General features: G+C 41.4%; 1 protein-coding gene across 2 annotated transcripts in view; it reads left to right on the top strand.

Annotated features, from left to right (window-relative positions):
- Positions 1–26,719, top strand: part of LOC122801161 (anosmin-1-like) — a 1,574,635-nt gene that overhangs the window by 968,734 nt on the left and 579,182 nt on the right. For both annotated transcript variants that reach the window (XM_044070721.1, XM_044070720.1), the window contains exon 6: positions 13,178–13,307. In XM_044070721.1, the coding sequence (XP_043926656.1) occupies positions 13,178–13,307 (130 nt within the window). The remainder of the gene's footprint in view (positions 1–13,177; positions 13,308–26,719) is intronic.

Genomic DNA, 26,719 nt, shown 5'->3' with positions numbered 1-26,719 from the left:
CCTGATGAGTGGCACACAGTAGTGGTGATGCCCCTCCTTAAGGGTGGCCTTACAAAAGACCCAAGTAATTACAGACTTATCAGTCTAACAAGCTTCATCCACTAAGCCATGGAAGGTATTGTAACTGATCTCATAAACTACAATATCAGGACTCTTATTAGACTAGAGTCCCAACAGTTTGACTTTGTATTGGGCAGATCCTGTCTGTTTAATCTGATAAATTTCTTTGAAAGCAGTACAGAGGCTGTAGATTGTGGTCATCTAGTGCACATGGTGTTTCTTGACCCAGCTAAGACCTCTAACACAATTCCCTGTGCTAGCATCATGCAAAATCTAACTAAAATCTGAATGTGACCAGTGATGTCCCTCAGGGCTCACAGCTGGGACCTCTCTTTCGGTGCTTTCTTCTCAGCTCTCCAGGCAGGGAGCCAAGGCCTCTGGCTATTAAAATTTACAAATGATTGCAAACTGTGGGTTGTTGTTAAGTTACCCTATGACACTCACAGCCTTCAGATGAACTCTTCCTAGGAAATGTATTAAAATGGGCTCAAAGTAAATTCTAGGAGATGTAGTATGATCAGTTGTGGTAGATAACCCCTCCCCTTATCATACTGTCTAGACAGTGCACCTCTACAAAACAAAAATGTAGTTAGGGAGCTAGATACTTGGGTTAACAGCTCTCTTTCTTTTAACCATCATATAACAAAGTTATGAGGCAATCTTTTTATTTAGCCCAGCTAATTGCCAAGAGAATGTAATCAAGGTCTAAAGAGGTAATCATTCTCTTACACTCAGCATTGATCAGTCCAATTATCAAGTACAGTGCCTCGTATGGGATGTATCTCACTAAATATATCAATCAATTAGAAAGACCCCAAAGTTTCCTAATCAGCAAGATCACAGGCCTAAAGTCCCTGAGTTATAAAGGGAGGCTGGAAGTTCTATCCCCTTATTCGACTTCTTATAGTCTTTTGGGGGCAATCTTTGTCTCTCTCACTCAGACATTAGAGACCTGATTGTCCTAGACCTCTTGTTTCTCTGCAAGTCCAATATCTCCACCAGTACTATAACCAGGGACCTAAATCTTCACCAGCAGATAAATAAAACATGATGGAGGGATTTATTTAAAGCCCATCACCTCCCAAACCTCAGGAATAAACTTCCCCTGCATGCAAAGCAGTGCAAATCACTATCTTCCTTCAAAAATAAACTAGATTATTGGGTGGAGATCCACAATTTGCTCCATGATTGACCAGTATGGTCCTTATGGAGAAGGAAGGTGCATCCTAAGGGAGATGCTGGCAAAACAGGAAGGATCATGAGACGCAGTGGCCTTAGAATATCCATGAATCTATGAATCTATGTTTAAACAATCTTAACAAATTTGTACACTCAGCATGTGCTTCTCCTAGGGTGTCAATTGCTCAGAATGTGTTGATCAGCTGACATCTGATGAATGTCACCACAAGGCATTGTCCCACATCGAAATGTAACATCTAAGTTGTTGTTTTTGCATGGCTGAGTATAGACCTAAAACAAAAGTGAAACTGTAGAATCAGACCAGGAGTCTATTGAAAGTGGCTTGAAATTGTGCTGAGTAATTCACCTGTGCCATATTCAGTAATGCCTGCAAACACTGAAGAGACTCCTGCATATTTTACTTTAGAAATAAGCAGGCATAATTACTGAAATGATTTGGAAACTTTTATATATGTCAGTTTCCTAGTAGGTTCTTCAACTTGAATAGCTTTAATACTACCTGACATGGCAGTGAATGTAAAAACACTAATGTTTCTACTGCTGCCTTCAGCAAAGTTTGACTATTAGCTTTGCACAATATTTTACCACTTCATGATTTCCTTCTCCCTTTCAGCATTTCCAGGATCTTCTGTCACCAAATCACCAAGACCCTTAACATTCGAATATGCCAGTTAATGTGGTAGATGGCATGCATCCCCTCTGTCTCAGTCCACATCTACCGCTCATAGGTTCATAGGTGTGTACTAGGCTAATGGCCCTGGGGCCTTTACAAGCTTAGCCATAGGATTACCCTGGCATAGTGCCACCCGACCTTAGTTCCCATTGCTTCTGTCGAGTAGCGCCACTGGAGTTATCCCCAGGGTGAATTTTCTGTTTTCCATCCACTCATCAAGATTTCTCTTGAAGAGGGTCAGTGAGGTGCTCTGCTTGACATGTATGGGAAGTCTGTTCCATAGCATGGGCAGTCTCTGGGTTATGAACCTGTCCCTCCAGCATGTTCTGTTGATTGTGGTAATGAGGTTGAGGTCTCTGGAATGTGTGGTGCAGAGGGATTGGGATTTCTTTAGATGTAGCATTTCTAACAGAGCTGGGTCAGACATGGTTGTTCCACATATTCAGCAATCGTCTTATGTCAGAAAGATTTCCTTAACTGAAGAAACTTAATATAGTTATCCCCTATCATACCTCTCAACTATATAGATTTTCCCAGAATGTGCAGATTTTTGCCTGTTATTTTTGGTCTGTTTCTAATAAAATTGTGATTTTTCTGGCAAATCATTGGCAAATTTTTGAGGAATGATGTCAGAAAATAATGACAGACATTTGAGATTCAGGCCTTTTACCTTTCAGAAAAATTATGCTAATGGAAAACCTGTTATTCTGTCAACTTGTCCATATTTTTTAGCCTTTGTCCCCCCATTATTTATGGCTTTGTCAAGATTTATTGCTCTAAGAAGTTGAGAGGTATGTCCCCTATTCTAAATCAGGCAACTATTTACTCCTATGTAATTACCACACTTTTCCTTTTTACCTCCCCTATGTGAAATGCTTTAAACCATGACTGTTACCTTACCCAAGTTACATGTAAATAGCTACACTCAGTAGAGTAGCTAGGATGGGACGAAAGGGTAGCCACCCTGGGCGCAAAGTTTTAGGAGGAGCAGTCAGCCACACTTTCCTCTGATAACCAGGGTTCTTCTAAAGATTAAAAAGGACTGTCCCGGAATAATTGGCCCAGGCAACAGTGGTTCTCCCTTCTAAAGGCATTTGCTATAAACTTTCTCACATGATGTAGTTACTCATGCAGGCCAAGTTGCTTGATACACCCCAACCATCATTTACTTTCCAACTCTCTGTCTGAATGGTAGAATTTTAATTCATTTCAGGCATCTGTTTCCTGAGTACATGCAGTGGATATTAAAACAGGCTAAGAAACCCTTTACTAGAAAATCATATTTGGCTAAATGGGAAGGGTTTTCTAGTTGGTGACAAAGTAAGATAATTATCCTCTGGCCTTTCTTACTCCTCTATCAAAATTCACCTCTCAGTCATCTCTATTTGTCTGCCCATGGATCTAACTACCCTCACCTCTCGCCCTTAGTCAAGTGAAAGAGTTATTAGGAGTTTTACGTAGTCACCCATCTAGAAACTAAGTGGCTCCTACCTGGGATCTTAATTTCGTAGTGGACAAACTTATACCTTTGAACCTGTTCATAAAGCTGATTTGAAATTCTAATATTGTAAAACAGTTTTATTCTTTGTTCTGATATCTACAAGAAGAGTATCTGAGTATCAGATCTTACTATGAATCAACCTTATCTAATCTTTCCCAAGGGCAGGTTAACTCTAAGAACAAGGCTTGATTTATGCCTAAAGTGGTTTCAAATTTTACCTTGAGCCAGGCTATACATCTCCTTTTTCTATCTAGAACAAAAACATGGGGCAAAAAGAATTTTACACATTCATTCAGGATGTCCATATGTAGCTGAGGTACTGCAGTGACAGGACAAAAACTTTTATGAATTCTGATCAATTGTTTATGTCCTATAAATGTAAGAAAAAGGTGGGGAGGGGATACAATTAGTGTCAAACCAAATAATTTTGTCCCATTCTTTTGCAATTTATTTCACCATAAGAAGACACTCCCAGGCAGAGCCAAAGGACACTTTACTAGGGCTTTGACTGTTTCTGTGTTTTTTGGAAAGAAGTTGTTGTTGTCTTTCGGCTTTTCCCGGTTAGGGGTCGCCACAGCAAAACTCCGGTCCGCTAATGATTGGTAGTTGATGTTTATGTGCCGAGTTACCAGCCCTGATGCACAACCTTCAACGAAGGTACGCCCATTCACGCATGTCTCCACGCAGAAGACGCTCTAGCTGAGAATCGAACCGGAAATATACAACAGGCAGTTACTTGGTTGTTTGTACACACTCTCACCAAGCACTGCAAATTAGACTCTTTCTCTAGGTGCAGAGCAGGCTTTGCTAAAAATATTCTACAAGGACACCTGGACTCTTCTTTCTTCTTTTTTTTATAAGTTCTCCTATTGTATGCATCTAGCGTAAGCTTTTACAACAGTGATCTGATGATAGACATAGCACAGGTGTGTAAGCACATTTACAATATATAACAGTATATGTTTGAGTAGATCACTGTTGCAGTAGGAACACCCTCTAACCAGACCAGGTATTTTCATTACATTCTATGTTGGAGTGTGGATGTTGCATTTCCCTTCCCCTTGTCCTAATATATACCAAGGGTACAGAGCTCTAGCCTCCCTTGCTCTGAGGAATGAAAGCTCTGAGGATTTGGCACTCCAGCCACTCACTTTATAATCAAGCTATTCAGTTGTTAGGGAGAATGGAAGGTACCCTTAAGCTTTGGAAGTTGGCCAATTGTCATAATCAGGGCAGGATATAGCTTAGGCTGCTAATCATTTTTGACAGCCTAAAGCAATCAAGATAGTGAAAGATTTAGGTTTTAAAGTGTACAAATTATGGTCACAAAATTCTGCCCAAGATACATGTGATCAATACCTTTATTTGCCTGGTGCTAGAACATCTCAGTGTCCAGTATGAGATTTATATGTCCTTTTCAGTCAAGATCCTTGGCAGATAGAAGGAACAAGCTGATAACTGAAGGCCTTCTCCCTAACACCAAATAAGAATCGACTGATGACTTCTCACAGACATCAGAAAGTGCTGGGAAAGCCCATTCCAAAAGCTCAGATAAAGACTAAGAAAAATCTAAAGAGAAGGAAAGAAAAAGAATCAAGGAAAGAGAGAGAAAAGAATCCTGCTGATAGCTCTGCCTGCTCTTCCCTGGCTATGGAAGTAACTGGAACATCTGTGCAAATCCCATTACTGACTCCAACCACAGTGAAGCTACTAATTTCTAGACCTTTGGTATCAACAACAATTGATACCAACACCATAATAATTCATGACGGGTCCCCAAGAAAGGAAAATGCAGGGGGCAGCCAGTCCACTGAGTGTGAATGCTGGAGTTTGATGAGCTCCAGACCCCCTTCTGTGTCCTCTCTTAGGTCTTCTAACCATGTCCACCAGGAGTGCAGTTGATTTTGACTGAGACCAAATGATGAATAACTTGTGAAAGCTAAAATAGACAAGGGAGTAATCCCATTCCCCTCCACACTCAAGGCCAACTGGACAGGCCCACCTACTCCAGAAACCTTTACTCCTTCCACAGCATCTATTCTGGTGCCAGTGAATTAGGAGCTGATGTCAATCCTAATTGTCCCTCTGTTGGGTTGACAGTACCATGTTCATCGACACTGAGAGTGCATCTGACACGTTTACACATTTAACTCCAAAACCTTCAAATGTTCAGCACTGACATCCTGAAGTCTCTTAGAGTACTGACCTTTTTGGGTCCATTTATGACTTCAGGCTTCTCATAGTTTGACACATCAGTTCCAGTTTCAGACTTGGACCCCACTGATCCTTCTGCACATCCATTGGTTTCATCAGCCTTGTCTTTCTTAGACACAGAGACAGCTCAGATGTTGCCTACCTTGATTCCATTGGTGTAGGTTTCAGTGTTCAAGGCCTTTGACAGGATTATGGCCCACCATTCTACACCAGAAAGGGATGCTCCTCTAGTTTGAGATCATCCCTTTCATCCAAGTGTATCTGAGATTTTCAAATTGCATCTTCAGTCCCATGGCCAGCCCAGCATGGAGGGGGTTGCACCAACAAGGACATGCAGACCCCCCCCCCCTACGTTGCCCAAGAAATGTCGGTGTAAAAGATGACACACTAATTCCACAAAAGAATCTCTTAGTCAGGACACAGACCTCAGTGAACGAGAAGGTTCTCCCTGTAGTCCCCCTGAAGACTCTCTCTTTGGATAGATTATGGAAGGGATAGCTTTCCTACCAACTCCCCTTCATGATATGAGGACATTTTTCTCAAGGCCTTTAGAGATAGCCCCTCTACTTCTTTGGTCATCCATCCCACCGACTGTATCATTGAACTGGTGGTAGAAAGGGCATGGCAAGAGTCTGACATGGTGGAACCAATAATCTGGAAACCAAATAACATAAAAAGACCTCCTAAGAATATTCCCTGTTGGAGTAACAGACCTCCAATTGATTCAAGTGTGGTTGTAATGGCCACCAAAAAGAAGCTATCAGAAACCAGTTCCCTTGTGCATCTTCCTAATATTGAATCTAGGACAATGAGCCATTTTAGGCAGTGGTCTTGCTCCTTAGAAACTGGACTATGTTTCTCAAGTGAAAATAGGTGCAGACAGATTTAGCTGAACAGACACTGGATTCTCTTTGGAGAATCCCCACACTTGCCACAAGAAAGCAAAGGGAAGCCCAGCTTTCTAAAATGTTGTCCATCACAAATCTGTCCATGAAGCTACTGTCCAATGTAGTTGATGGGGCAGAGAGAGCAGTGTGCAGCAGCATAGCCATGAGATGTCATGCATGGATGAGGTTTTATGCGATCTTGCAGAGAACTTTAACATTTCCTTTCTGAATGCTCCATGTGATGGATTATCATTGTTTGGTTCAAAGGTGAAGAAAACTTAGGAAGAACAAACAAGAGGGAAAAATGCTTTCTATTGTTAGAGTCTCAGGGAACCAGAAGGATAAAGAGGAACTCTGGTTTAAGAAATCCTTTGACCCCTTTGCATACAAGACTACTCTTGTCAGATGGGGTCCATTAATGGATGTGATCCCAAGGGCAGAGGAGGTTCACAGAACCAAGGGTTTAGATGTCCCTTTTCATGGAAAGCCTTCCAGTGCTCTTAAAACGTTGTGTGATTGCTCCCCCATGGAGACAGTCATGGGATGAATCTCTCTTCACCCAGTAGCTTGATCGTCCAGCACAGAGGACACATGGGTGGACACAATTATATCCAGAGGCTATATTATACTGTTCATATCCACCCCCAGGCAAAGTTCAAAGGCCCTTCCAGACATCCCCTCCACCAAAAAGGGGAAGCAGCTTGAGAGATTTTGCAACTTCTACAAAAAAAAAAGAGAGACAACCAAATGTTCTCATCAGGCCAGAGAAGATCCAGAGTCTACTCAAGATTCTTTTTAGTTCCAAAGAAGACAAAGGACCTCAGACCCATTCTGAACCTCAGAGGCCTTGATGTTCACAGTGCTGCATATTCTTCTATTCTACAGGAAGAAGACTGGATGTGCTCAATTGACTTTTAGGATTGCTACCACTTCAAAATCATAAAGCCATCTAGAAGTTTCCTCCACTTTTGGCTATGTGCCAGTCACTCTCCAGTATCCTTGGCCAAGAATACTGCTTCTCTGGGGCTTGATAACATGCTAGGCCATCCTGAAACAGGACCTGTCAGACCCCCTACAGAGGCTATTCAGTGTCAGACACCAGAAAGAATTTGTGGTGGATGAATGGAGAGAAGCAACTGCCATATCATTGCATAATGGTGGGGTCTCAATGGACCTGGGTATTTATAGACCCATAAGTCTGACTAGCCTCATCTGTAAGGCTATGGAAAGGATCATTATGGAATTAATAGACAGGAACATAGGTAACTCTCAACCCAAGTCAGTTTGGAATTGTTAAGGGCAGATCCTGCCTAATTAACCTGGTTGATTTGTCTGAGAAGATTACTGAAGCAATGGCTGAAGATAAATTTGTACACACTTCACCTTGCAAAGGCATTCAACATTATTCTGCACTCAGTATCATAGACAAATTATCCAGGCTAAATGTTAATCCCTAAGTAACTCAATGGCTAACAACTTGAATCACAAATAGAACTCAGGAAATTAGGGTGGGCTGCTCTACTTTAACCAAAAGACATGTCACTAGTGGTGTACCCACAGGGATCAGTCCTTGGGCCACTCCTTTTTCTTATCTACTTATTGGAGGTCAAATACACTGTTAAGGGTTTATGAATGATTAAGTCTGCAGATGGCTGTAAATTTGGTAGCATCATAAGCTCCCCAGATGATAGCTAGATCCTCCAAGAGGGCTTTTGCCAAACCAATAGCTGGTGTCAAAACTATGACTTTAAACTGAATGCCAAGAAATGTACAGTACTGTCCTGTAGCAGGCAAGAAGTCCCTTGTAAGTGTCACATTGACAAACACCCCTAAAAGTTGAGCCAGTAGTTAGGGTCGTAGGGACTTATATAGACAATTAACTGTCATTAGATTACTATCAAATGAAAGTAACAGCCACCTCTACGATAAACGCTCCTTGGCCAAGCAACAATAAAATAATCACCAGGACACAAATGGCACAGAGCGAAGCAGAAAGTAAAACCCAGAGATATCCAAGTTCCAATACACCAGTGGGATCACTCCTTCTGTCTGAAATATAGACGCTAGACTTATAAATGAATGAAGATTTTTATTGTTAGACAAGCGCTTTCGCTATGAATAGCTTCTTCAGCTTCTTATTGTCGTTAGATTACCATGTATCCACTACTGTAAGAAATTGCTTGTCCATGGCACAGTTTATTACTAAGGTTATGGTGTCCAGGTCCAGGGATGTGATCATTCTACTGTATTCTGCACTTACCAGCCTAATAATTAAGTATAATGTCCCCTTTCATATGTACCTGTCCAAGCGTTTGACACAAATAGAGTGTCCACCACAAATAAAATCATTGACCTAAATCATAAAAACTATGCAGACTGTCTCAAAACCTAGTCTCTCTCCTAGGTGCCATACAGTCTACTGAGGGGCTATCTGTGCCTTGTGTACAGAGCCTCTTCGGACCACATCCTGTAAGACAAACTGCACATTTGCAAGTCCAACTTGGGCATAAAAACCTGCTCAAGAGATCTAAACCTCTTTTGCAACATAAATAAAACGCGTTGGAGGAATAGATATGTAGCACAGAGAATACCACTTCTTTGGATTGGTCTTCCTCTCCACATAAATCAAAGTACTATTCTTACACTATTTTTACATAATCTGTATGAATGGATTGGTAGCTCCAAATTCCTCGTGGTTTGGCACCCTTGTGTCTCATGGATAGGTGCAACATATGAATATTCTGCTCATCTCTGTCTTATTTGTACTTAAAATATAAGGGCTAAAAGCGTCATGGGAATGCAATGCAAGGCATCTAAAGATCCTTATGGAGCAATAACCTGGTAAGTACCTATTAGCATATGAACTTATTACCAGTACCAAATGTAGCCCTCTGCTCTCACCATAGCCCCCAGGGTGTTCACTGAGTGCATTTCAGACTGCAAGGGTTCCTTGTATTCCCATATGAAGATGAATGGCTTCTAACTACAAACACAAACAAATCACTGATCTTGGCTAGAGATTATTTATTCCACTTGTACTGATCCTTGGGTATCTCTGTAAACTTAGAAGACCCCAATCTACAATCTTCTTAGCCCTTAAGCTTTATAGTGTGTCATCTGGATGCTACAATAAGAATAGCAAAGCTCCCAGACACAAGGCTGACCTCCCTCAGGCTATTAGTACATCAAATTGTCAAATAAGACACTTCATAAGCTTCCATCATTCTAAGAACACTAGGCAGCCTCCATGATGTTAATTCTCCTTGCCAGGAAGTTCACAAGAGTTCTTCAGTGAACAATCAGTATTCAGTGGTCTCAGTCTACGTGCCCACTTCATCACACAATAAAACTATCTTCACTTTGTCACAACCGTCTAAAATGGAGGATTCACTTCTCCTTTTTTCTTCTATTACCATCACCTTCAGTTCCCCAGATGCCTCTTCTCTGAGGTAGAAGACATTATTAAGGGAGAACAATCCATGGAACATGATCATAACACAAGGTTCACAGTCACATAAATATTCTGGTGATGAGGTTAGTAGATTTTTAGGCACTTTTTCAGGAATTCCTTCCCCAGGTTGTGATCTCCATCCACATAGACAATATGCCCATAGTATGTCACATCGAGCAAGAAGGAGCCCATTCTTACCCCTTAAGCTGGGGATGAGGGCCTGAGAGTGTGTCAGTGGGCAATGTCTTCACAGTGGCTTCTAAACAGCAATGCACATTCCACCAGTGTTCTGATAGATAGGTTTGGTCATATCCTCATGCCTCACAATTTGTCTCTCAAACATACAGTGGCAACCATAATATTCAGCTGCTAGGTCCAGTCTTGCTGCAATCTCTTTGCATGTCTCCACAATACCAAATACATCTAGTTTACCCTTATCCCACCACATGGGCAGACAACCAGGGAAGCTATGGTCCATCCTTGACCACTTGGACTTCTGTAAGCCTTCCCCCCTTTCCATTAATAATAATGTTCTTACAGAAATCATCCATGTACAAGGTAACAGTAATCCTCATAGACTCCTTCTGGCCATGGTCCCTAGATCCACCACCAGACTTCCTATGTTTCCCATCCGGCAAGTCTTATCTTCCTCATTCTATGCATGTGGTTTCTCCAATTGCAGTGATCATCAACAACTATGTCTTACTTGCCGGAATAGTTCAGATTCTAACTGGTTCTCAAAAACAATCCACTAGAAATTTGCATAAAAGTTAAATGGAAAAGATTTTCGTTATGATTAAATAAAAAACTCTTCGCCCAACAGGACGAAAATATAAAACTCTAACAAAAATAAAATAAAAAATGCCACCAACAATGGTGCGACCACTGCAATAACAGAAGAACCTTTATTAAAAACTCTTAAAAAAGACTGCAAGAGTTAAAAAGGTTCTTCTGTTATTTCAGTGGTCGCAGCATTGTTGGTGGCATTTTTTATTTTATTTTTAAGATTTTCATTATGGACAGCTGACTGGACCCCTTCTCAGAACTAATTCCTTTTATTCTACAGTTTTAGCAGACCTTTTTGACACAGGTTCCAGTTACTCCATGATTAAAGTTCAGATATCTGCCATTTTTAACGTTCATTTAGGCCTAAATTGTAATTCTCTAGCCCCTTGAAAGATATGTAAGGCCTTCCTAAAGGGCAGCTTTCTCCTGAGACTACACATTAAAGACCCCACTTCACCACGGGATCTTACATTAGTACTTCAAGCTCTGGAAACTGTAAATTTGAGCCTACTTACATTTCCTCCTTAAAGGTCTTAGCTGGAAGACTTTTGTTTTGGGGTGCATTATGTGCCTTATCATGTAAACAACCATATCTGGTTTTATATAATGACTGAGCCAGACCAAACCCTCATTCTCAGACCAAACCTTTCTTTCTTTCTGAAAGTAGACTTGCGGTCAGCCTTAAATTAAACTATTCATTTGCCACCTTTCTTCCTAAATTATTCTAACAGCATGGAGTACCAACATCATACCCTAGATGTATATCATCAACTGAGGTTTTATCTTCATATTATAAAATCCATAAGGAAATATTACCAATGTTTTATATCCTTTCCAACACCAACAAGAAGCCAAAGTCCCACTTTATCTAGAAAGCTGTAAGATTGCATCACATTAGGCTACTCTTCCAAGGACGTTCCATTACCATTGAGACCTAAAGCACATCCCACAAGATCTGTCTCAACTTGTAAGGCTTATTTCGAACATTCTTTTACAGATAACAGTTTTGCTACAGCATCATAGGCAGCAGTGCAGACTTTTATCAAGCGCTAGAAACTTCACTTTGCTGTATCAAGGTCCACTGTTGCTTTTGGTTCCACCATTCTCTGGAGTGTTCTGACATCATGCCACCCAGAATGAAAGAAAGAAAGTAGCTGTGGATTTTGTCCTAGTCACTGAGACGGACAGTAATGATAGGGTCATATAGTCCCACTCCATCCACCTTGATGTCTTACCCACCAATCCCTTTCTAAACGTTCACTGTCCTTTGTGGCTGGACCTGGTATAGCTAAGCATGAAGACTTTCTCAAGGCTTCCTTTTTCCAGTGCCTTAGTATCCAATATAGGGTAAAAATGATCTGAGAGACAAGGGGAGCAAACACCATTATGGGAGCTGGAGAAGCTTCTGAGTGAAAATTTGCCATCACACATCTACCACAAGGGCAGATAATCCATCCATTGAGCTGGATAGAGAGGGGTAAGAAGGATATATCATTATGGTAAGTACATAGCTTTTGTATCTGACAAATGTAGGTTTTAGAGACAGTTTTAGGCAGACATCCTGTCATGACTAAGCAGCACGCAAGCAGAAATAGCATTAGTGTCTGAATGTATACATTATGTTAGTGCATTGATGCTGCAGTCTGTAATAAACCTACATGAAACCAGGTCCGATGTAGTAATAATTGTTTGAATATAAAAAGAACATTCTGCAAATAAGTGGTTATTATTCGTTTCAGAGCTTGATATGCCCTAAAAAGGTATACTGTGTGCTGGTTTGATTCAGTCTAGGAAAGAAAACACTTGGCCTAATCTTCATTTTATTGGTGTTACTTTTTGTTAAGAAAAGGATAAATCCAGTCATTTCTATTAAAATTATTTTCAATGTACCCCAAATGTATGTTCCCAAAAATTGCCTTCTGGTGTCTGATTCTTTTATTCTTCCAAATAATTGAATACTTCAATAGGTACGGACACATGAATTGTTTCAGTGATTACTTTGCAGATTAGAATGAAATATGTTGTGACTTTTATGTTTTTATTTTTAATTGTTTGCTTAACTGCTGAACAGTAATACAGCACTGCATGAATGAAATGAGTTATAATGTGAGTACTGCAGTTATGCGAGTGAATATTTACATTGACAGAAATCCAGACCTGTTGAGCATATGCTCACATTTAATTATGTTGTTATGCTTGTCTGGCTGAATGAAAAGGCAGCCAGTATTGTTTATGTACTATCTTTCAACCAGACTAAGATACTGGTCACATACCATCTGCTTGCCTTCACCCTTGGCTTATATTTGCAGGCAGCAATCCGAATGCAATTTGGCGTTTTTTTTCTCTAAACCACATTGAAAATCTTACTGCAAATTACTGTTTTTTATCTTTTTTTGAAACTCTAGACTACAGAGAATCATTTTCTTCTGAAAGACACACGGCCAAACAGATGGTACCAGTTCAGAGTGGCTGCAATCAACATTCATGGCACACGTGGTTTTACTGCTCCAAGTAAATACTTCTGTTCTACAAGAGGTGAGAACTAAGTGTACCACATTACATTACATTAGAAGTTTTCCCAAACAGATCAGTATGGGTACCCAGAATTAATTTAGAAGTAGAATAAATGCAGGTTGCCTGATCTAAAATAGTTTGATGATGTTTCATTAATCTCAAAAGGGGTGTTCAGATTTGTTAGTTTAATTTGAAATATCTTCTTTATTAATTACCAAGACACTTTCCTGCAGAATAGATAATTCTGTGCAAAGTACTGTTTGACATTTTTTTTTCCATCCAGCTCTGCTGACTTCCAGGGCTTGCCTCCCACACCCCCGAAAGCCATATTCATTCCCTTAGTTGACTGATGTACAGCCCCTAGTGAGACCATCTATCCAGTGTGCTTCCCTTTTTCAGAGAATAATGACCTTGTGACATCAAACTTAACGTGATGGCCATTGAGACAGATGTCACAGAGCTGCCCCCAAAGCATACCGAAAAGCATACTGAAAATTCTCTTTTTTTTCCCTTTGGTGTGTGTGTGTGTGTGTGTGTGTGTGTGTGTGTGTGTGTGTGTGTGTGTGTGTGTGTGTGTGTGTGTGAGTGAGTGTGCGTGTATGTATGTATGTATGTATCTGTCTGTTTGTCTGGTATATAGGAATGTGTGTTGTGTCTGTGTTTGTGCATGTAAGTGACTGTGAGATTTTGTGTGTGCACATGCAGGCGTGTGTGTGCATGTGTGTGTGCATGTCTGTGTGTGTGTGTCTGTCTGTCTGGTGTGGTATGGTATGCAAGTATCTATGATTATTTCATCAACAGCCAAACATTATATCCCTTGGAGACTAGTAAGTATCTCTTGCCATAGTTTATGTTGTCCTCTTTCCCCAGCCTAGCAGTAGATAATAGGCCTCCAGCCACTCATTTGGCTGCCACTGGCTGCCTCCTCTTGACACCCAAAGTACTAGTTAGGACCGGGCCACATGTGATGTAGAAAGCTGTAAAAAGCAAGGCTGCCAATATGCTAAGACATTGCCAGTCCAGAATGATTTGACTCATTTTTGCTTGTCAGTCCTGCCATTAATATGGTATGAAATGCTGATAGATAAACAAATGTATACAAAAAGTTCTTCAGGAAAGCCATTCAGGTGTAACAAAAAATATTTAATTGAGCTGGAAAAGCAGTGATATTTCACTGAGTGTTCATTATAGTGTTGTTTTAGAATTTATGAAATGGGCTTGGTATAGTCTGTCAGTCACAATCACTCCAGCTGAGGAGGAGAGCTGCATATCCAGAGCTGCTGCTGTTGAGGTGTAGGGCATGCACCTCCAAATGTTGAGATTGTGGAACAGTTAGGGATTCTGGTACCTCACTTGTTTCCTGAAAAGTATACTATGGAAGTAAGGTGCAAGCAATGTGTGATGCAAGTAATTTAGTTTTGTTTCATTATCTTATAACCAGGCAGATATGTCTTAGCAAGATAATACTGTAGGTATTCATGTTGTGTCAAGTGTTTAGGCAGCTACATACCAAAAGGGGCATTATATGCAAAGATTGGTCTAATAAGTGTCACAATCGGTAGAATTATCACATCTCTGGACCTGGATAGCATAATCTAATAAACTTCACAATGAAAAATGACTACCTTACAGAAGTGGCTACATGGTGGTCAAATGACAGTTTGTTTTCTGTATAAGCTCTCAGGTCTCTAACCTCTGGATTGATTTTCAGGGTTATGTTGGCAATGTGATATTTTGCAGGGAACACTTTGCTTGCCAAAGGATACTGTTACACATTTTTTTGCATTTCATTTTAGTCCATGGTGTGACACCAGCTATTTGGATCTTGGTGTCCCCTCAAAAGTTAATAATGGCACCTAGTTTATACTCATTAGCAAACATAGTGAGCCATAAGCCCTTAACATTGACTTTGACCTCTAAGAAGTAAATCCAAATGATGAGTGGCCCATAAACAGAGCCGTGTGGTTGACTACCGGTGACAGGTCTTCTGGAGGAGATGTAGCTGCCAATTTCCTGGGTTCTGTTTGTGAGCCAATTTGCTATCGATTGAGTGACACAGATTGACATTTAGCTGAGAAAGTTTATTAATAATACTTGAGTGTGGAATGTTGTTGAATGCTTTGGAAAGATTTAGATAACCAGTGAGTACTGATTTTCTTTCTAAGTCAACCAGGTTGAATAGGCCCGGATCTACCCTTGTCAAAACCAAACTGGTGTGAGTCAAGTGTTTTTTAGGTGCCCTGTGTCCTTGTGCATATAGCTACTGCATTAACATTAAGTGCCATGGCATTTAGATACTGCATTAACATTGTTATGTGCCATAGCATATAGATACTGCATTATTGTTATGGAACATGGCATATAGATACTGCATTAACATCATTAAGAGCCATGGTATAGAGATACCGCATTAAGAGCCATGGCATATAGATACTGCATTAACATTGTTAAGAGCCATGGAATATAGATACTGCAGTAACATAATTAAGTGCCATGGCATATAGATATTGCATTAGCATTGTTATGTGCCATGGTATATAGATACTACATTAACATTAAGAGCCATGGCATATAGATACTGCATTAACATTGTTAACAACCATGACATGTAGATACTGCATTAACATTATTAAGTGCCATGGCATATAAATACTGCATTACCATTATGTGCCATGGTATATAGATACTGCATTAACATTATGTGCCATGGCATATAGATACTACATCAACATTGGTAAGAGCCATGGCATGAAGATACTGCATTAACATTGTTAAAGAGTCATGTCATATAGATACTGCATTAACATTGTTAAGAGCCATGGAATATATGGATTCTGCATTAACGTGGTTATGTGCCATGGCATATAGATATTGCATTAGCATTGTTATGTGCCATGGTATATAGATACTGCATTAACATTAGTATGTACCATGGTAAATAGACACTGCATTAACATGAAGTACCATGGCATATAGATACTGCATTAGCATTGCTATGTGCCATGGTATATAGATACTGCATTAACATTAGTATTAATAATGTTAATGCAGTATCTACATGTCATGGCTGTTAGCAACTTAATAACTACAGACCCATTGCTTTACTCTCCCCCTGGCCAAAATCCTAGAAAAATGCATCCATACCCAGATGCTAAACTATCTCCTAGACAGCAACATCCTGTCATGTACTCAGCACGGTTTCAGACTGCCCATAGTACCACTACAGCCCTCCTCTGCTTCACAGACACAGTAAACCATCTCAAAAATGAAGGCCTGCAAGTGTCAACTCTTTTTTTTGGATATGTCCAAAGCATTTGACACATTCTCACACCAAATCCTGCTAACAAACTAAACCAGTATCATCTATCAAATTCCACTCTTACCTGGTTCCAAAGCTACTTAACTGACAGGTACCAAGCTGTGAAATGGGAAAATTCTCTCTCTCCTCAGCTGCCCATAACTATAGGAGTCCCACAGGGTTCTATCGTAGGACCACTACTATTCACAGTCTTCACAAATGACCTCCATAACTCCACACAGCATGCATCTATAATTCAGTATGCAGATGACACTAGCTTAATTTGTGCTGCACAAAACATTCCCACCCTCCTGCAAACAGCTCAGCTAGCATTCTCTGATGTTGAAAACTACCTTACCAAAGCCCAACTTATCCTCAATCCACAGAAAACTCAGCTTATGATTATAACCAGTTCTAACAAAAACACTAACAGTCAATTCACTATCTACTCCACAAATGCTACTCCAATTGCTCCAGTGGCACAGGCTAAGCTATTGGGAATAACCATAGACTCCTACCTAAAATTTGATAGTCATCTCAACTTAACTATTAAAAAAGTACATGCCAAACTGGGGTCACTCTACCGTATCAAACCATTTCTTACCAACAACACAAGATCAGCCATTGCTCACCCCCAACTTCTATCCACCCTACTCTATGCATCTCCCATTCTGACTAATCTCAGCAAAACTGAACTAAGCAAAATGGAAGCCTTCTATAACAGAATTGCCCGCTTTGCTGAAAATTGCTCATACAGAACTCATCACTGTACTGCTTTGAGACAGCTCCACTGGCTTGAACTGCCCAACCTCCTAACCTACAATCAGCTTTGCCTCTGTCATTCTATCTATTACCTCCCCAATAAGTGTCTTGCCCTCAAAAACCTAGTACAACATCACTCAGCCAAAAGGCCTCTTAGATCATCAAGCAAACTACTACTAGAAGTCACCAACCACTACAATAGCTTTGACGACACACTATGTAGTAGTTCAGTGGCTAAAAAATGGAACTCTGTCCCTACTAGCATTCAAAACACATCATCCAAAGCCTCCTTTAAAGACCTCATCAGGCAACATCTCAAGCAAAGTTGGCAGTGCCATGATTGCTCCCCAAGCTAGTGAAAGCAGATAACATATACATACAAAATCTAGAGCACTTGATAATAGTTTTCAATCTTACTCACAAACACTGGCTAATCTACACTGTATGTACTGTACCTGTGTACTATGTATGTATTCTACCTATGTTCCAAATTTCGGCTATACACCACAAATCTATTAATTACCTTTATTTTTAAAACCGAGGGTGGCCTAATGGTTAAGGTGTTTGCCTTACAAACACAAGGTGCAGGGTTTGAGTCTCACAAGGGGTAATTGGCTAGGCTTAAAACGGCTCACAAGGGCAGTTAGCTTAGTACTAATCTATGCATTAACATTGTTAAGAGCCATGACCAAGGGAGCTCGCAGGATTTTTTGCAGGGGGGTTCAAACCCAGAGCCCCACCCACGCAGCCTCACCCACTCTGCCCATGCTGCCCTCCCACCCACGCAGCCCCACCCCCACCCTCCGCAGCCATTCCAGTGTCCCATTACTTGGCTATTTCTCCCCATTTGTCATAGACACTGTTCAAATCTCTCAGTGTGCATGCTGTTTTATGCTTTACTTCTACAATGATTACAGATATTTGGATTTCATTTACAACTTTTATTTCAAATTTTATAGCACAAACACTGACAGACATTTACTAAACCTAAACAAAGCAATAGTCTTACAATGAAAAGAGACTTAGCATTAAAACTTCTCTACATTTGAAACCCACATTCACTTTTTCCCTTAGAACTGTTCAAACTCTCAAAGTAATCACTCTATTCTCTTTCTAAAGCCCTGCACTTGCTCAGCTCTTATAAGGAAACACTAACTAAAGCACTACACCCTCCTTGACTTCTCATAAATATTAGGCTCCCGATTGGTCCTTCCTGATCAAGTGAATAATCAGTTCCCTTCCCTAATCTGATCAGTAAAAAAACAGTTCCCCATACTAATCTGGTATGTCCAAGGGTCAGCTTCAAGGTTACTCTCCAGTCCATCTGGTGAATCTGGGAATTTTGAGGCAATGTTACAATTGCCTTATGTACACAGACAACCCTCTCCTCCTTCCAACAAACTCTAATACATGTGAGAGATGCAGTTACACAGCCAAACTGGAGGCAGAGTTCTCTCAACCCAAGACTGGCACAGTCAGTCAGGAGGAAAAGGTAACCACCCACACCACAAATCCAGTCTCACACAGACCTATTGCATCTGCATACCCAACACATAAACACACAAAAACATACTCGGAGGCTCTAAATAAAAATCTGCCTAAACAGCAAAGACCTCGTAAGCAGATATCCAAGCAACAGCCACCACTCAACAATACCCACAATTCACATATCTCACAAAATCAGTGTGCCTCACAGTCACAGCCCTTAAGGCCAAACAACACACCAAATACGCTTGTTATAGGGGACTCTATTATCCGGCACACTGACGTCCCACTCACCAGACTGAACAAGGAGAAGGTCACTGTAAGCTGCCTGTCGGGTGCCAGGATCCACCACATAACGCAAGCACTCAGGTCACTCCAAAGCAAGTACAAGTATGGCTCTGTCATTGTCCATGCTGGTGTGAATGACCTGAGACGTACCTCCCTGGACTACATGAAAAGAGACATAGAGGAGCTCTCTGACTATGTAGCCCAGGCTGGTATGACCCCGACCTTGAGTAGCATCTTGCCCTCACCAAGAATGATGCCACAGTAAAAAGACAAAATGATTAGTTTCAACAATTGGCTAAAGTATTGGTGTCATTCAAAGGGGATCCAGTGTCTGTCAGCCTGGGATGACATGCTCGACAAGCCACGTTGCTTCGCTAGGGACGGCTTGCACCTGTCACCCTTAGGCTTTTGTATACTGGCCAAGGCTCTTGCCTCCCCCATAGTGCCTTTTTTAGGCAAGGCTCAAAGGACAAACCCACCTCCATAGACCACCCAAGGATAAAAAAACTAAAGGTAATGCTACTCAATGCCAGAAGTCTAAACCTCAAGATGCACGCACTCGAGGCTTTCCTCAGTATGGAGAAAATCGATGTCTGTGCAGTAACAGAAACCTGGTTCAAGGCTCCTGAGAGCACCCCAGCACTACCAGGTTATAACTCATACCATGCGTTTCGGCCCCAAAACTTGGACCGAAGCACAAAAGGAGGGGGAGTATCTATATTCATCAAAGATACCTACACCTCTAGGTTAGTGGCACTACACGAAGCATCGGAAACCATTCATGTGCAACTAACAGTGGGCAAAACTGCCTTTCAGTTTGTAGCCTGCTACAGAACACCCTCCCTATTACAGGAACTCCACTTGGCATTCCTGAGAACACTGGAGAATATGACGGTCTCTCCAAACACTATGTTATTGGGTGACTTCAACTACCCAAACATTGACGGGGAAAACTACTCAAGCCCAAACATCCTCGCCCAATGGTTCCTTGAATTTATAAACTCTAACGCAATGGAACAACTGGTCACCACTCCCACAAGAGGGAACAACATATTGGACCTGGTCATCACCAACATGTTCCACACCTGAGGTAAACCCCTCATTGGTAAGATCAGACCATAAACAAATTTCCCAGGACATCCATATCCCTTCCCCACCCCCAGCCAAGGAAATCACTGTAAAGAATTTCTCAAAAGCCAACTTTGCACTTCTCAAGACTGAGGTGGAATCCTTCAAAGCCCCTGGGCCAGAGGATAATACAGCCCAATCCACAGAATCCTTTACAAATGCATTCTATGAGCACCTGCAGGAATGCATGGATCGTGCTATCCCAAATAAAACCAAGACTCACTCCTCCAAAAACAGGAGGACAAACCCACCTGGTGGACCCTGGCCATAAATAAGCTATACAACAGAAGGAGGAAGCTACTACATGACAGAGCAAAATCCCAAAAAGGGAAGGCATCTCTGATCAGTATTAGCAAGAAACTTCGATCCCTCATAAAATCATCAAAGGCCAGTTTTGAAAGAAAAATTGCCCTAGACACTAAAGATAATCACAAGGCCTTCTTTAGTTATGTCAGGAACATGGGTGGAAACTCCCAGATATGCTCTGAATTGTTGCATAACGGTACAAAATATACTGAACCTACAGACATAGCCAACATCCTGGCAGACAGATTCAGCGCAAACTTCTCCCCCCCCCCCCAAGGAGCAAATGCCTATCCCAACTGAATGTAACCTCCCTGACATCACAGATACACAGGTGAAAGCTGCCCTCTCCAAAGCAAAAACACAGCATCTATGGGATCGGATGGTGTCCCAGGTTGTGTCTTACACGAGCTCCAAGAAGAAGTGAACCCTCAAATTAAGTCACTGTTCAAACTTAGCCTTACTACAGGATATGTACCCAAAGAATGGCGTACAGCTACAGTGGTCCCACTCCACAAAGGTGGTGCCACAATGAACCCCGGAAACTATCCCCCCATAAGCCTGACTAGTTTGGTCTGTAAAGCTATGGAGCGTATTACCATGGAACTCATAAACAAAGACATTGGGAGCCTCCAGACACTGGACCCTACCCAATTCGGCTTTGTTAAGGGCAGACCTTGCCTCTTAAACCTAGTTGATTTCTTTGAAACAGTTACCAAAGCCATAGATGAGGGCAAGGTAGTCCACACAGCCTACCTGGACCTCACAAAAGCCTTCGACACAATACCACACTCGGGCATCATAAATAAGCTTACCAGCGTAAATATCAACCCCTATATCACAAGATGGGTTGAAAACTGGCTCAAAGATAGAACCCACATGGTCAGAATCGCAGGTGCCATGTCTGAATCCAAACCAGTAACAAGTGGCATCCCACAGGGCTCAGTTCTGGGACCTCTCTTGTTCAGTATATACTTCTGTGAGGTTCAGGCTAACACGGGGGGATTATGGCTGACAAAGTTCTCAGATGACTGCAAACTGTGGGGCCATAATTGAATCTCCAGCTGACACAAGCATCCTCCAAAAGGGTCTCACAGAGATGGATCCTTGGTGCCAGAGCCACGGCCTCAAGCTAAATGCTAAAAAGTGCATAGTCATCCCCTTTGGGAAAAACAAGGTGCCCACAAATTACCACATAGGTGGTAATCCATTAAGTACGGAAGAAGTAATTAGAGATTTGGGGACCAACGTAGATAGTAATCTCTCCTTTGATAATCACGTTGCCAAAGTGATTAGAAAGACCTTCTATATAGCCCACCTTATCACGAAAGGGTTCGCATCTAGATCAAGAGAGGTCATTGTGCCCCTCTACTCGTCACTCATCAGGCCCATAATTGAATACAATGCCCCTTTTGGGATGTACCTTACCCGACACCTGCAGCAACTGGAGAGACCCCAAAAGTACCTCATCAAGAGGATCATGGGCTACAAACAGATATCCTATGCAGCTCGACTAAAGAAACTCCAGCTCTACTCAGTTGCTTACCGCCTACTCAGAGGCGATCTATGCCTGACGTACAAAGCCATGTCAAACCGAGAATTAATGGACATGCTCCACCTCAAAAAATCCAAGTCCCCTAGAGCTACACGCTCCAGGGACCTAAACCCCAGTGCAAAAATAAATAGGACATGCTGGAGGGACAGATTCATTTCCCAGAGGCTTCCCTCTCTCTGGAATAGAATTCCAATTCATGTTAGACATAGCCCCTCACTGACCCTCTTCAAGCGAAATCTGGACGCGTGGATGGGAAATCGCAAATTCACCCCTGGGATCTCTTCTGTGTCCCTGCTAGACAGAGGCACAGTAAACTAATCTTAAAAGGGTACCTTCTGTGACCTACTTTACAGAGGCACAGTAGGCTAATCTAATAGGGAGGTGGAAGCCAAATACACTCTGGCTAGGTTTATAAATGCCCTAGGGCAGATAGCCTAGTATCTACCTATGAACCTAGGAACCTATGAACATTCACTGAAACAACATTGAAACCCACATTCAAAGAAAATGCATCTGGCCAGTGGCAGGGTAAGTTTACCTTTGGGCTGTTTTCAAATCAAAGGCTCCTTGCACACATTTTAGAAATGCAAAAGTTATTTGATTCACCTTCCTGACTGTATTAATTATACTATATAATAATTGAATTATATCCCTTGTATAATACAGCACCACTTGTTATAGTGTGTTTTAAATTTATAGTTCTAAACATTTTTCCTTTAAGCAATGAAACAAATCATATGAACCAATAATGACAACCTGCCCAATTCAGAACATTTCAACCATAAAGGGCCACTCAAACTTCTGTCCACTACAATCCACCAATATCAATCAATATGCAGAATCTCTGCAGAAGTAAAGGTCATCTGAATAATTTCACATTAAAGAGATCTGAAACCAGTGAAGAGGTTGTTGCTAGAAAACAACTTTATATTTCAGTGTTTAATCTACAAATTCAGTGTCTGCTGCCCTTGAAGAATAAATTGCCTACGTTATATTAAAAAAATGGTAAGCCGGTATATTGAAATAGGGAATGACTGCAGAACTCCACCCCCTTAAAATACAAATCTACATGCTGTGGGAGTAGAACCTATAGCCCTCTGTATCAAGATGCAAGTATGCTACATGCTGTGCTGCTTTAAAATTATATACCACAATAGTGATACCATTTGCTAAACAAAACAGTTGCACATTTTAAGCAGACTTAGCATGAGCAACAGTAAACTTATCTTCCCTTGAAGCTCACAATTCCTTGAAAATGCACTTGAAAATAAATTCCACCTGCTAACTCTAACTAGGGCATTTCACTCTCTCTCACATACACCTCAACCTCTTAGTGCAAGAAATCTGGACAAAGCCTAAAATAAATAGGAGCAAATTATAAATATTGTTGTCATTTGCTTAGAACATTGCTAAAATCACTGCACCTGCTTCTGACAAAGTACCTTCTTGGTGACACAAATATATATTTGTGCAGTTATTCAAACCCAGACTGTTTTTTTAAAATAAAAAAAGTCACTTATAGGTTCATAGGTTCATACTAGGCTATCTGCCCTAGGGCATTTATAAGCCTAGCCAGAGTGTGTTTGGTTTTCGCCACCCATTTTAAATGAATTTTGCTATGCCCTTTTTCGAGGTTAGTATACTGTGCCTCTGTCTAACAGTGACACAGAAGTGATACCTGGGGTAAACCTACGATCTCCCATCCACTCATCAAGATTCCTCTTGAAGAGAGTCAATGAGGGACTCCGCCTAACCTGGACTGGGATTTTATTCCAGATTGAAGGGAGCCTCTGGGTTATGAATCTGTCCCTCCAGCATGTCCTATTTATTTCAGTGCTGAGGTTCAAGTCTTTCGAGCGTGTAGCTCGATGGGATTTGGATTTTCTGAGGTGCAGCATTTCCATTAATTCTGGGTTGGACATGGCTTTATACGTCAGGCATAGATCGCCTCTGAGCAGGCGGTATGCCACTGAGTAGAACTGGAGTTTCTTTAACCGGGCAGCATATGGCATCTGTTTGAGCCCTTTGATCCTCTTGGTGAGGTACTTTTGGGGTCTTTCCAGTTGCTGCAGGTGTCTGGTAAGGTACATCCCAAAAGGGGCATTGTACTCAATTATGGGCCTGATGAGGGATGAGTAAAGAGGCACAATGACCTCCCCTGATCTAGATGTGAATCCCTTCATGATTAGGTAGGCTATATAAAATGTTTTTCTAACCACTTTGGCCACGTGGTTTTCAAATGAGAGATTGCTATCAACTTGGGTCCCCAGGTCCTTAATTACTTCTACCATACTTAATGGATTACCACCTATGTGGTAATTTGTGGGCACTTTGTTTTTTGCCAGAGGGGATGACTATACACTTTTTGGCATTTAGCTTGAGGCCATGGCTCTGGCACCAGTTGTCTGTTTCTATGAGGCCCTTTTTTAGGATGCTTGTGTCAGCTGGAGAGTCGATTATGGCACCTAGTTTGCAGTCATCTGTGAACTTGGTCAGCCACAGTCCTTCCATGTTGGCCTGTACCTCCGAGAAATATATACCGAACAAGAGAGGTCCCAGGACTGAGCCTTGTGGGATGCCACTTGTAACTGGTTTGGAGTCTGACATGGCTCCAGCAATTCTAACCATGTGGGTTCTGTCCTTGAGCCAGTTTGCAACCCATCTAGTGACATAGGGGTTTATTTAAGCTGGTGAGCTTATCTATAATGCCTGAGTGGGGTATTGTATCGAAAGCTTTTGCGAGGTCATGTAGGCTGTGTGGACCACCTTCCCCTCGTCAATGGCTTTGGTGACTGTTTCAAAGAAATCGACCAGGTTTAAGAGGCAGGATCTGCCCTTAACAAAGCCGAACTGGGTAGGATCCAGTGTCTGTAGGTCCCCAATATCTTTATTTATGAGGTCCATGATGATCCTTTCCATAGCTTTGCAGACCAAGCTAGTCAGGCTTATGGGGCGATAGTTTCCAGGATCCATTAAGGCACCACCTTTGTGGAGAGGGACCACTGTTGCTGTACACCACTCTTTGGTTACATATCCTGTAGTAAGGCTGAGATTGAACAGTAGTTTTATGTTTGGGTTTAGCTCTTCTTGGAGTTCATGTAGGACGCAGCTCTGGACACCGTCTGGTCCTATTGATGCTGTGTTTTTTGCTTTGGAGAGGGTGGCTCTTACCTGAGCATCTGAGATGTCAGGGGGGCAGCACTCTGCTGGGATAAATATTTGCCCTTTTGGTGGGGAGGGGGGTTTGCGCTGAACCTGTCAGCTAGGATGTTGGCAATGTCTGTGGGTTCGGTGTATTTTTTGTCATTTTGGACTAATTCTGAGCATATCTGGGAATTCCCACCCAGGTTCCTAACATAACTAAAGAAAGCCTTGTGATTATCCTTAGTGTCCTGTGCAATGTTTCTCTCGAAGCTGGCCTTAGACGATTTTATGAGTGCCCATAGTTTTTTGCTAATACTGATCAGAGATGCCTTCCCTTTTTGGGATTTTGCTCTATCATGTAGTAGCTTCCTCCTTCTATTGTATAGTTTGTTTATGGCTGGGGTCCACCAGACAGGACGCCTGCCTTTGGAGGATTGGATCTTGGTTTTATTTGGGATTGCATGATCCATGCGTTCCTGAAGGTGTTCATAGAATGCGTTTATAAAGGATTCTGTGGTCTGGGCTGTATTTTCCACAGGCCCGGGGGTTATGAAGGATTCCACCTCGGTTTTGAGGAGTGCGAAATTTGCTTTAGAGAAGTTTTTCACTGTGGTTTTCAGGGCAGGGGGTGGGGTTGGGATGTGAATATCCAGTGAGATTAGTTTATGGTCTGATCTTACCAGTGAGGGATACACTTCTGGTCTGGAGCATAGAGCACCCATGTTGGTGAAGATCAGGTCCAGTATGTTTTCCCCTCTTGTGGGAGTGGTAACAAGTTGTACTACCAATGGACAAATTACGCTACCAAAAAAAAATAAGTAATAGATCAGTAACTACAAATAGGTCTAATTAAAGATCTGAATAATATTACCTATGGACTTTCCTCACAGTGTGACTCCGCTTCTAAACTACCACAATTTGTGCCAAACCTGAAGTGCTGAGAGCACAACAGAATAATGGAATCACTGGAGATAATTGAAAATAGTAGTTTAGAACATTACTTTGCTAAAATATTATGAAAACAGCATGAGCTGCAGAATTTCTTGGGAAGAAATTGAAATGCAAAGTAACATTGGTCACTTAAACATTTCATTTACAGCCCCATGGGTGCTTTATGTAATGAAACAAGTACTTTGCCTGTAATTTCATAACATACACTTTTAGATACCTACTGTACCACGATGTATACTAGGTATGCCTAATATACATCAAATGCCATTTTTTGTTTCAAATAGGGAATAAAATGTATTTGAAAAGTAATGTATTTCTACAGTCACCTGCAGATATATTTTACAGGACTTCATATAAATTTATGCATGTATTTCAGAACCTCTTACATTAACCTTTATAAAAATTTAAGTAAAGTTATATGTCTATGAACTTTAACGAAGAGCAACCATATGAATTTATTGGTGTGTGTGTGTGTGTGTGTGTGTGTGTGTGTGTGTGTGTGTGTGTGTGTGTGTGTGT

This window comes from Protopterus annectens, chromosome 4.part1, assembly GCF_019279795.1.
Source record: "Protopterus annectens isolate FY-2018-M chromosome 4.part1, PAN1.0, whole genome shotgun sequence".
Taxonomy (NCBI): domain Eukaryota; kingdom Metazoa; phylum Chordata; order Ceratodontiformes; family Protopteridae; genus Protopterus; species Protopterus annectens.
This window is presented reverse-complemented; position numbering and strand designations above follow the sequence as displayed.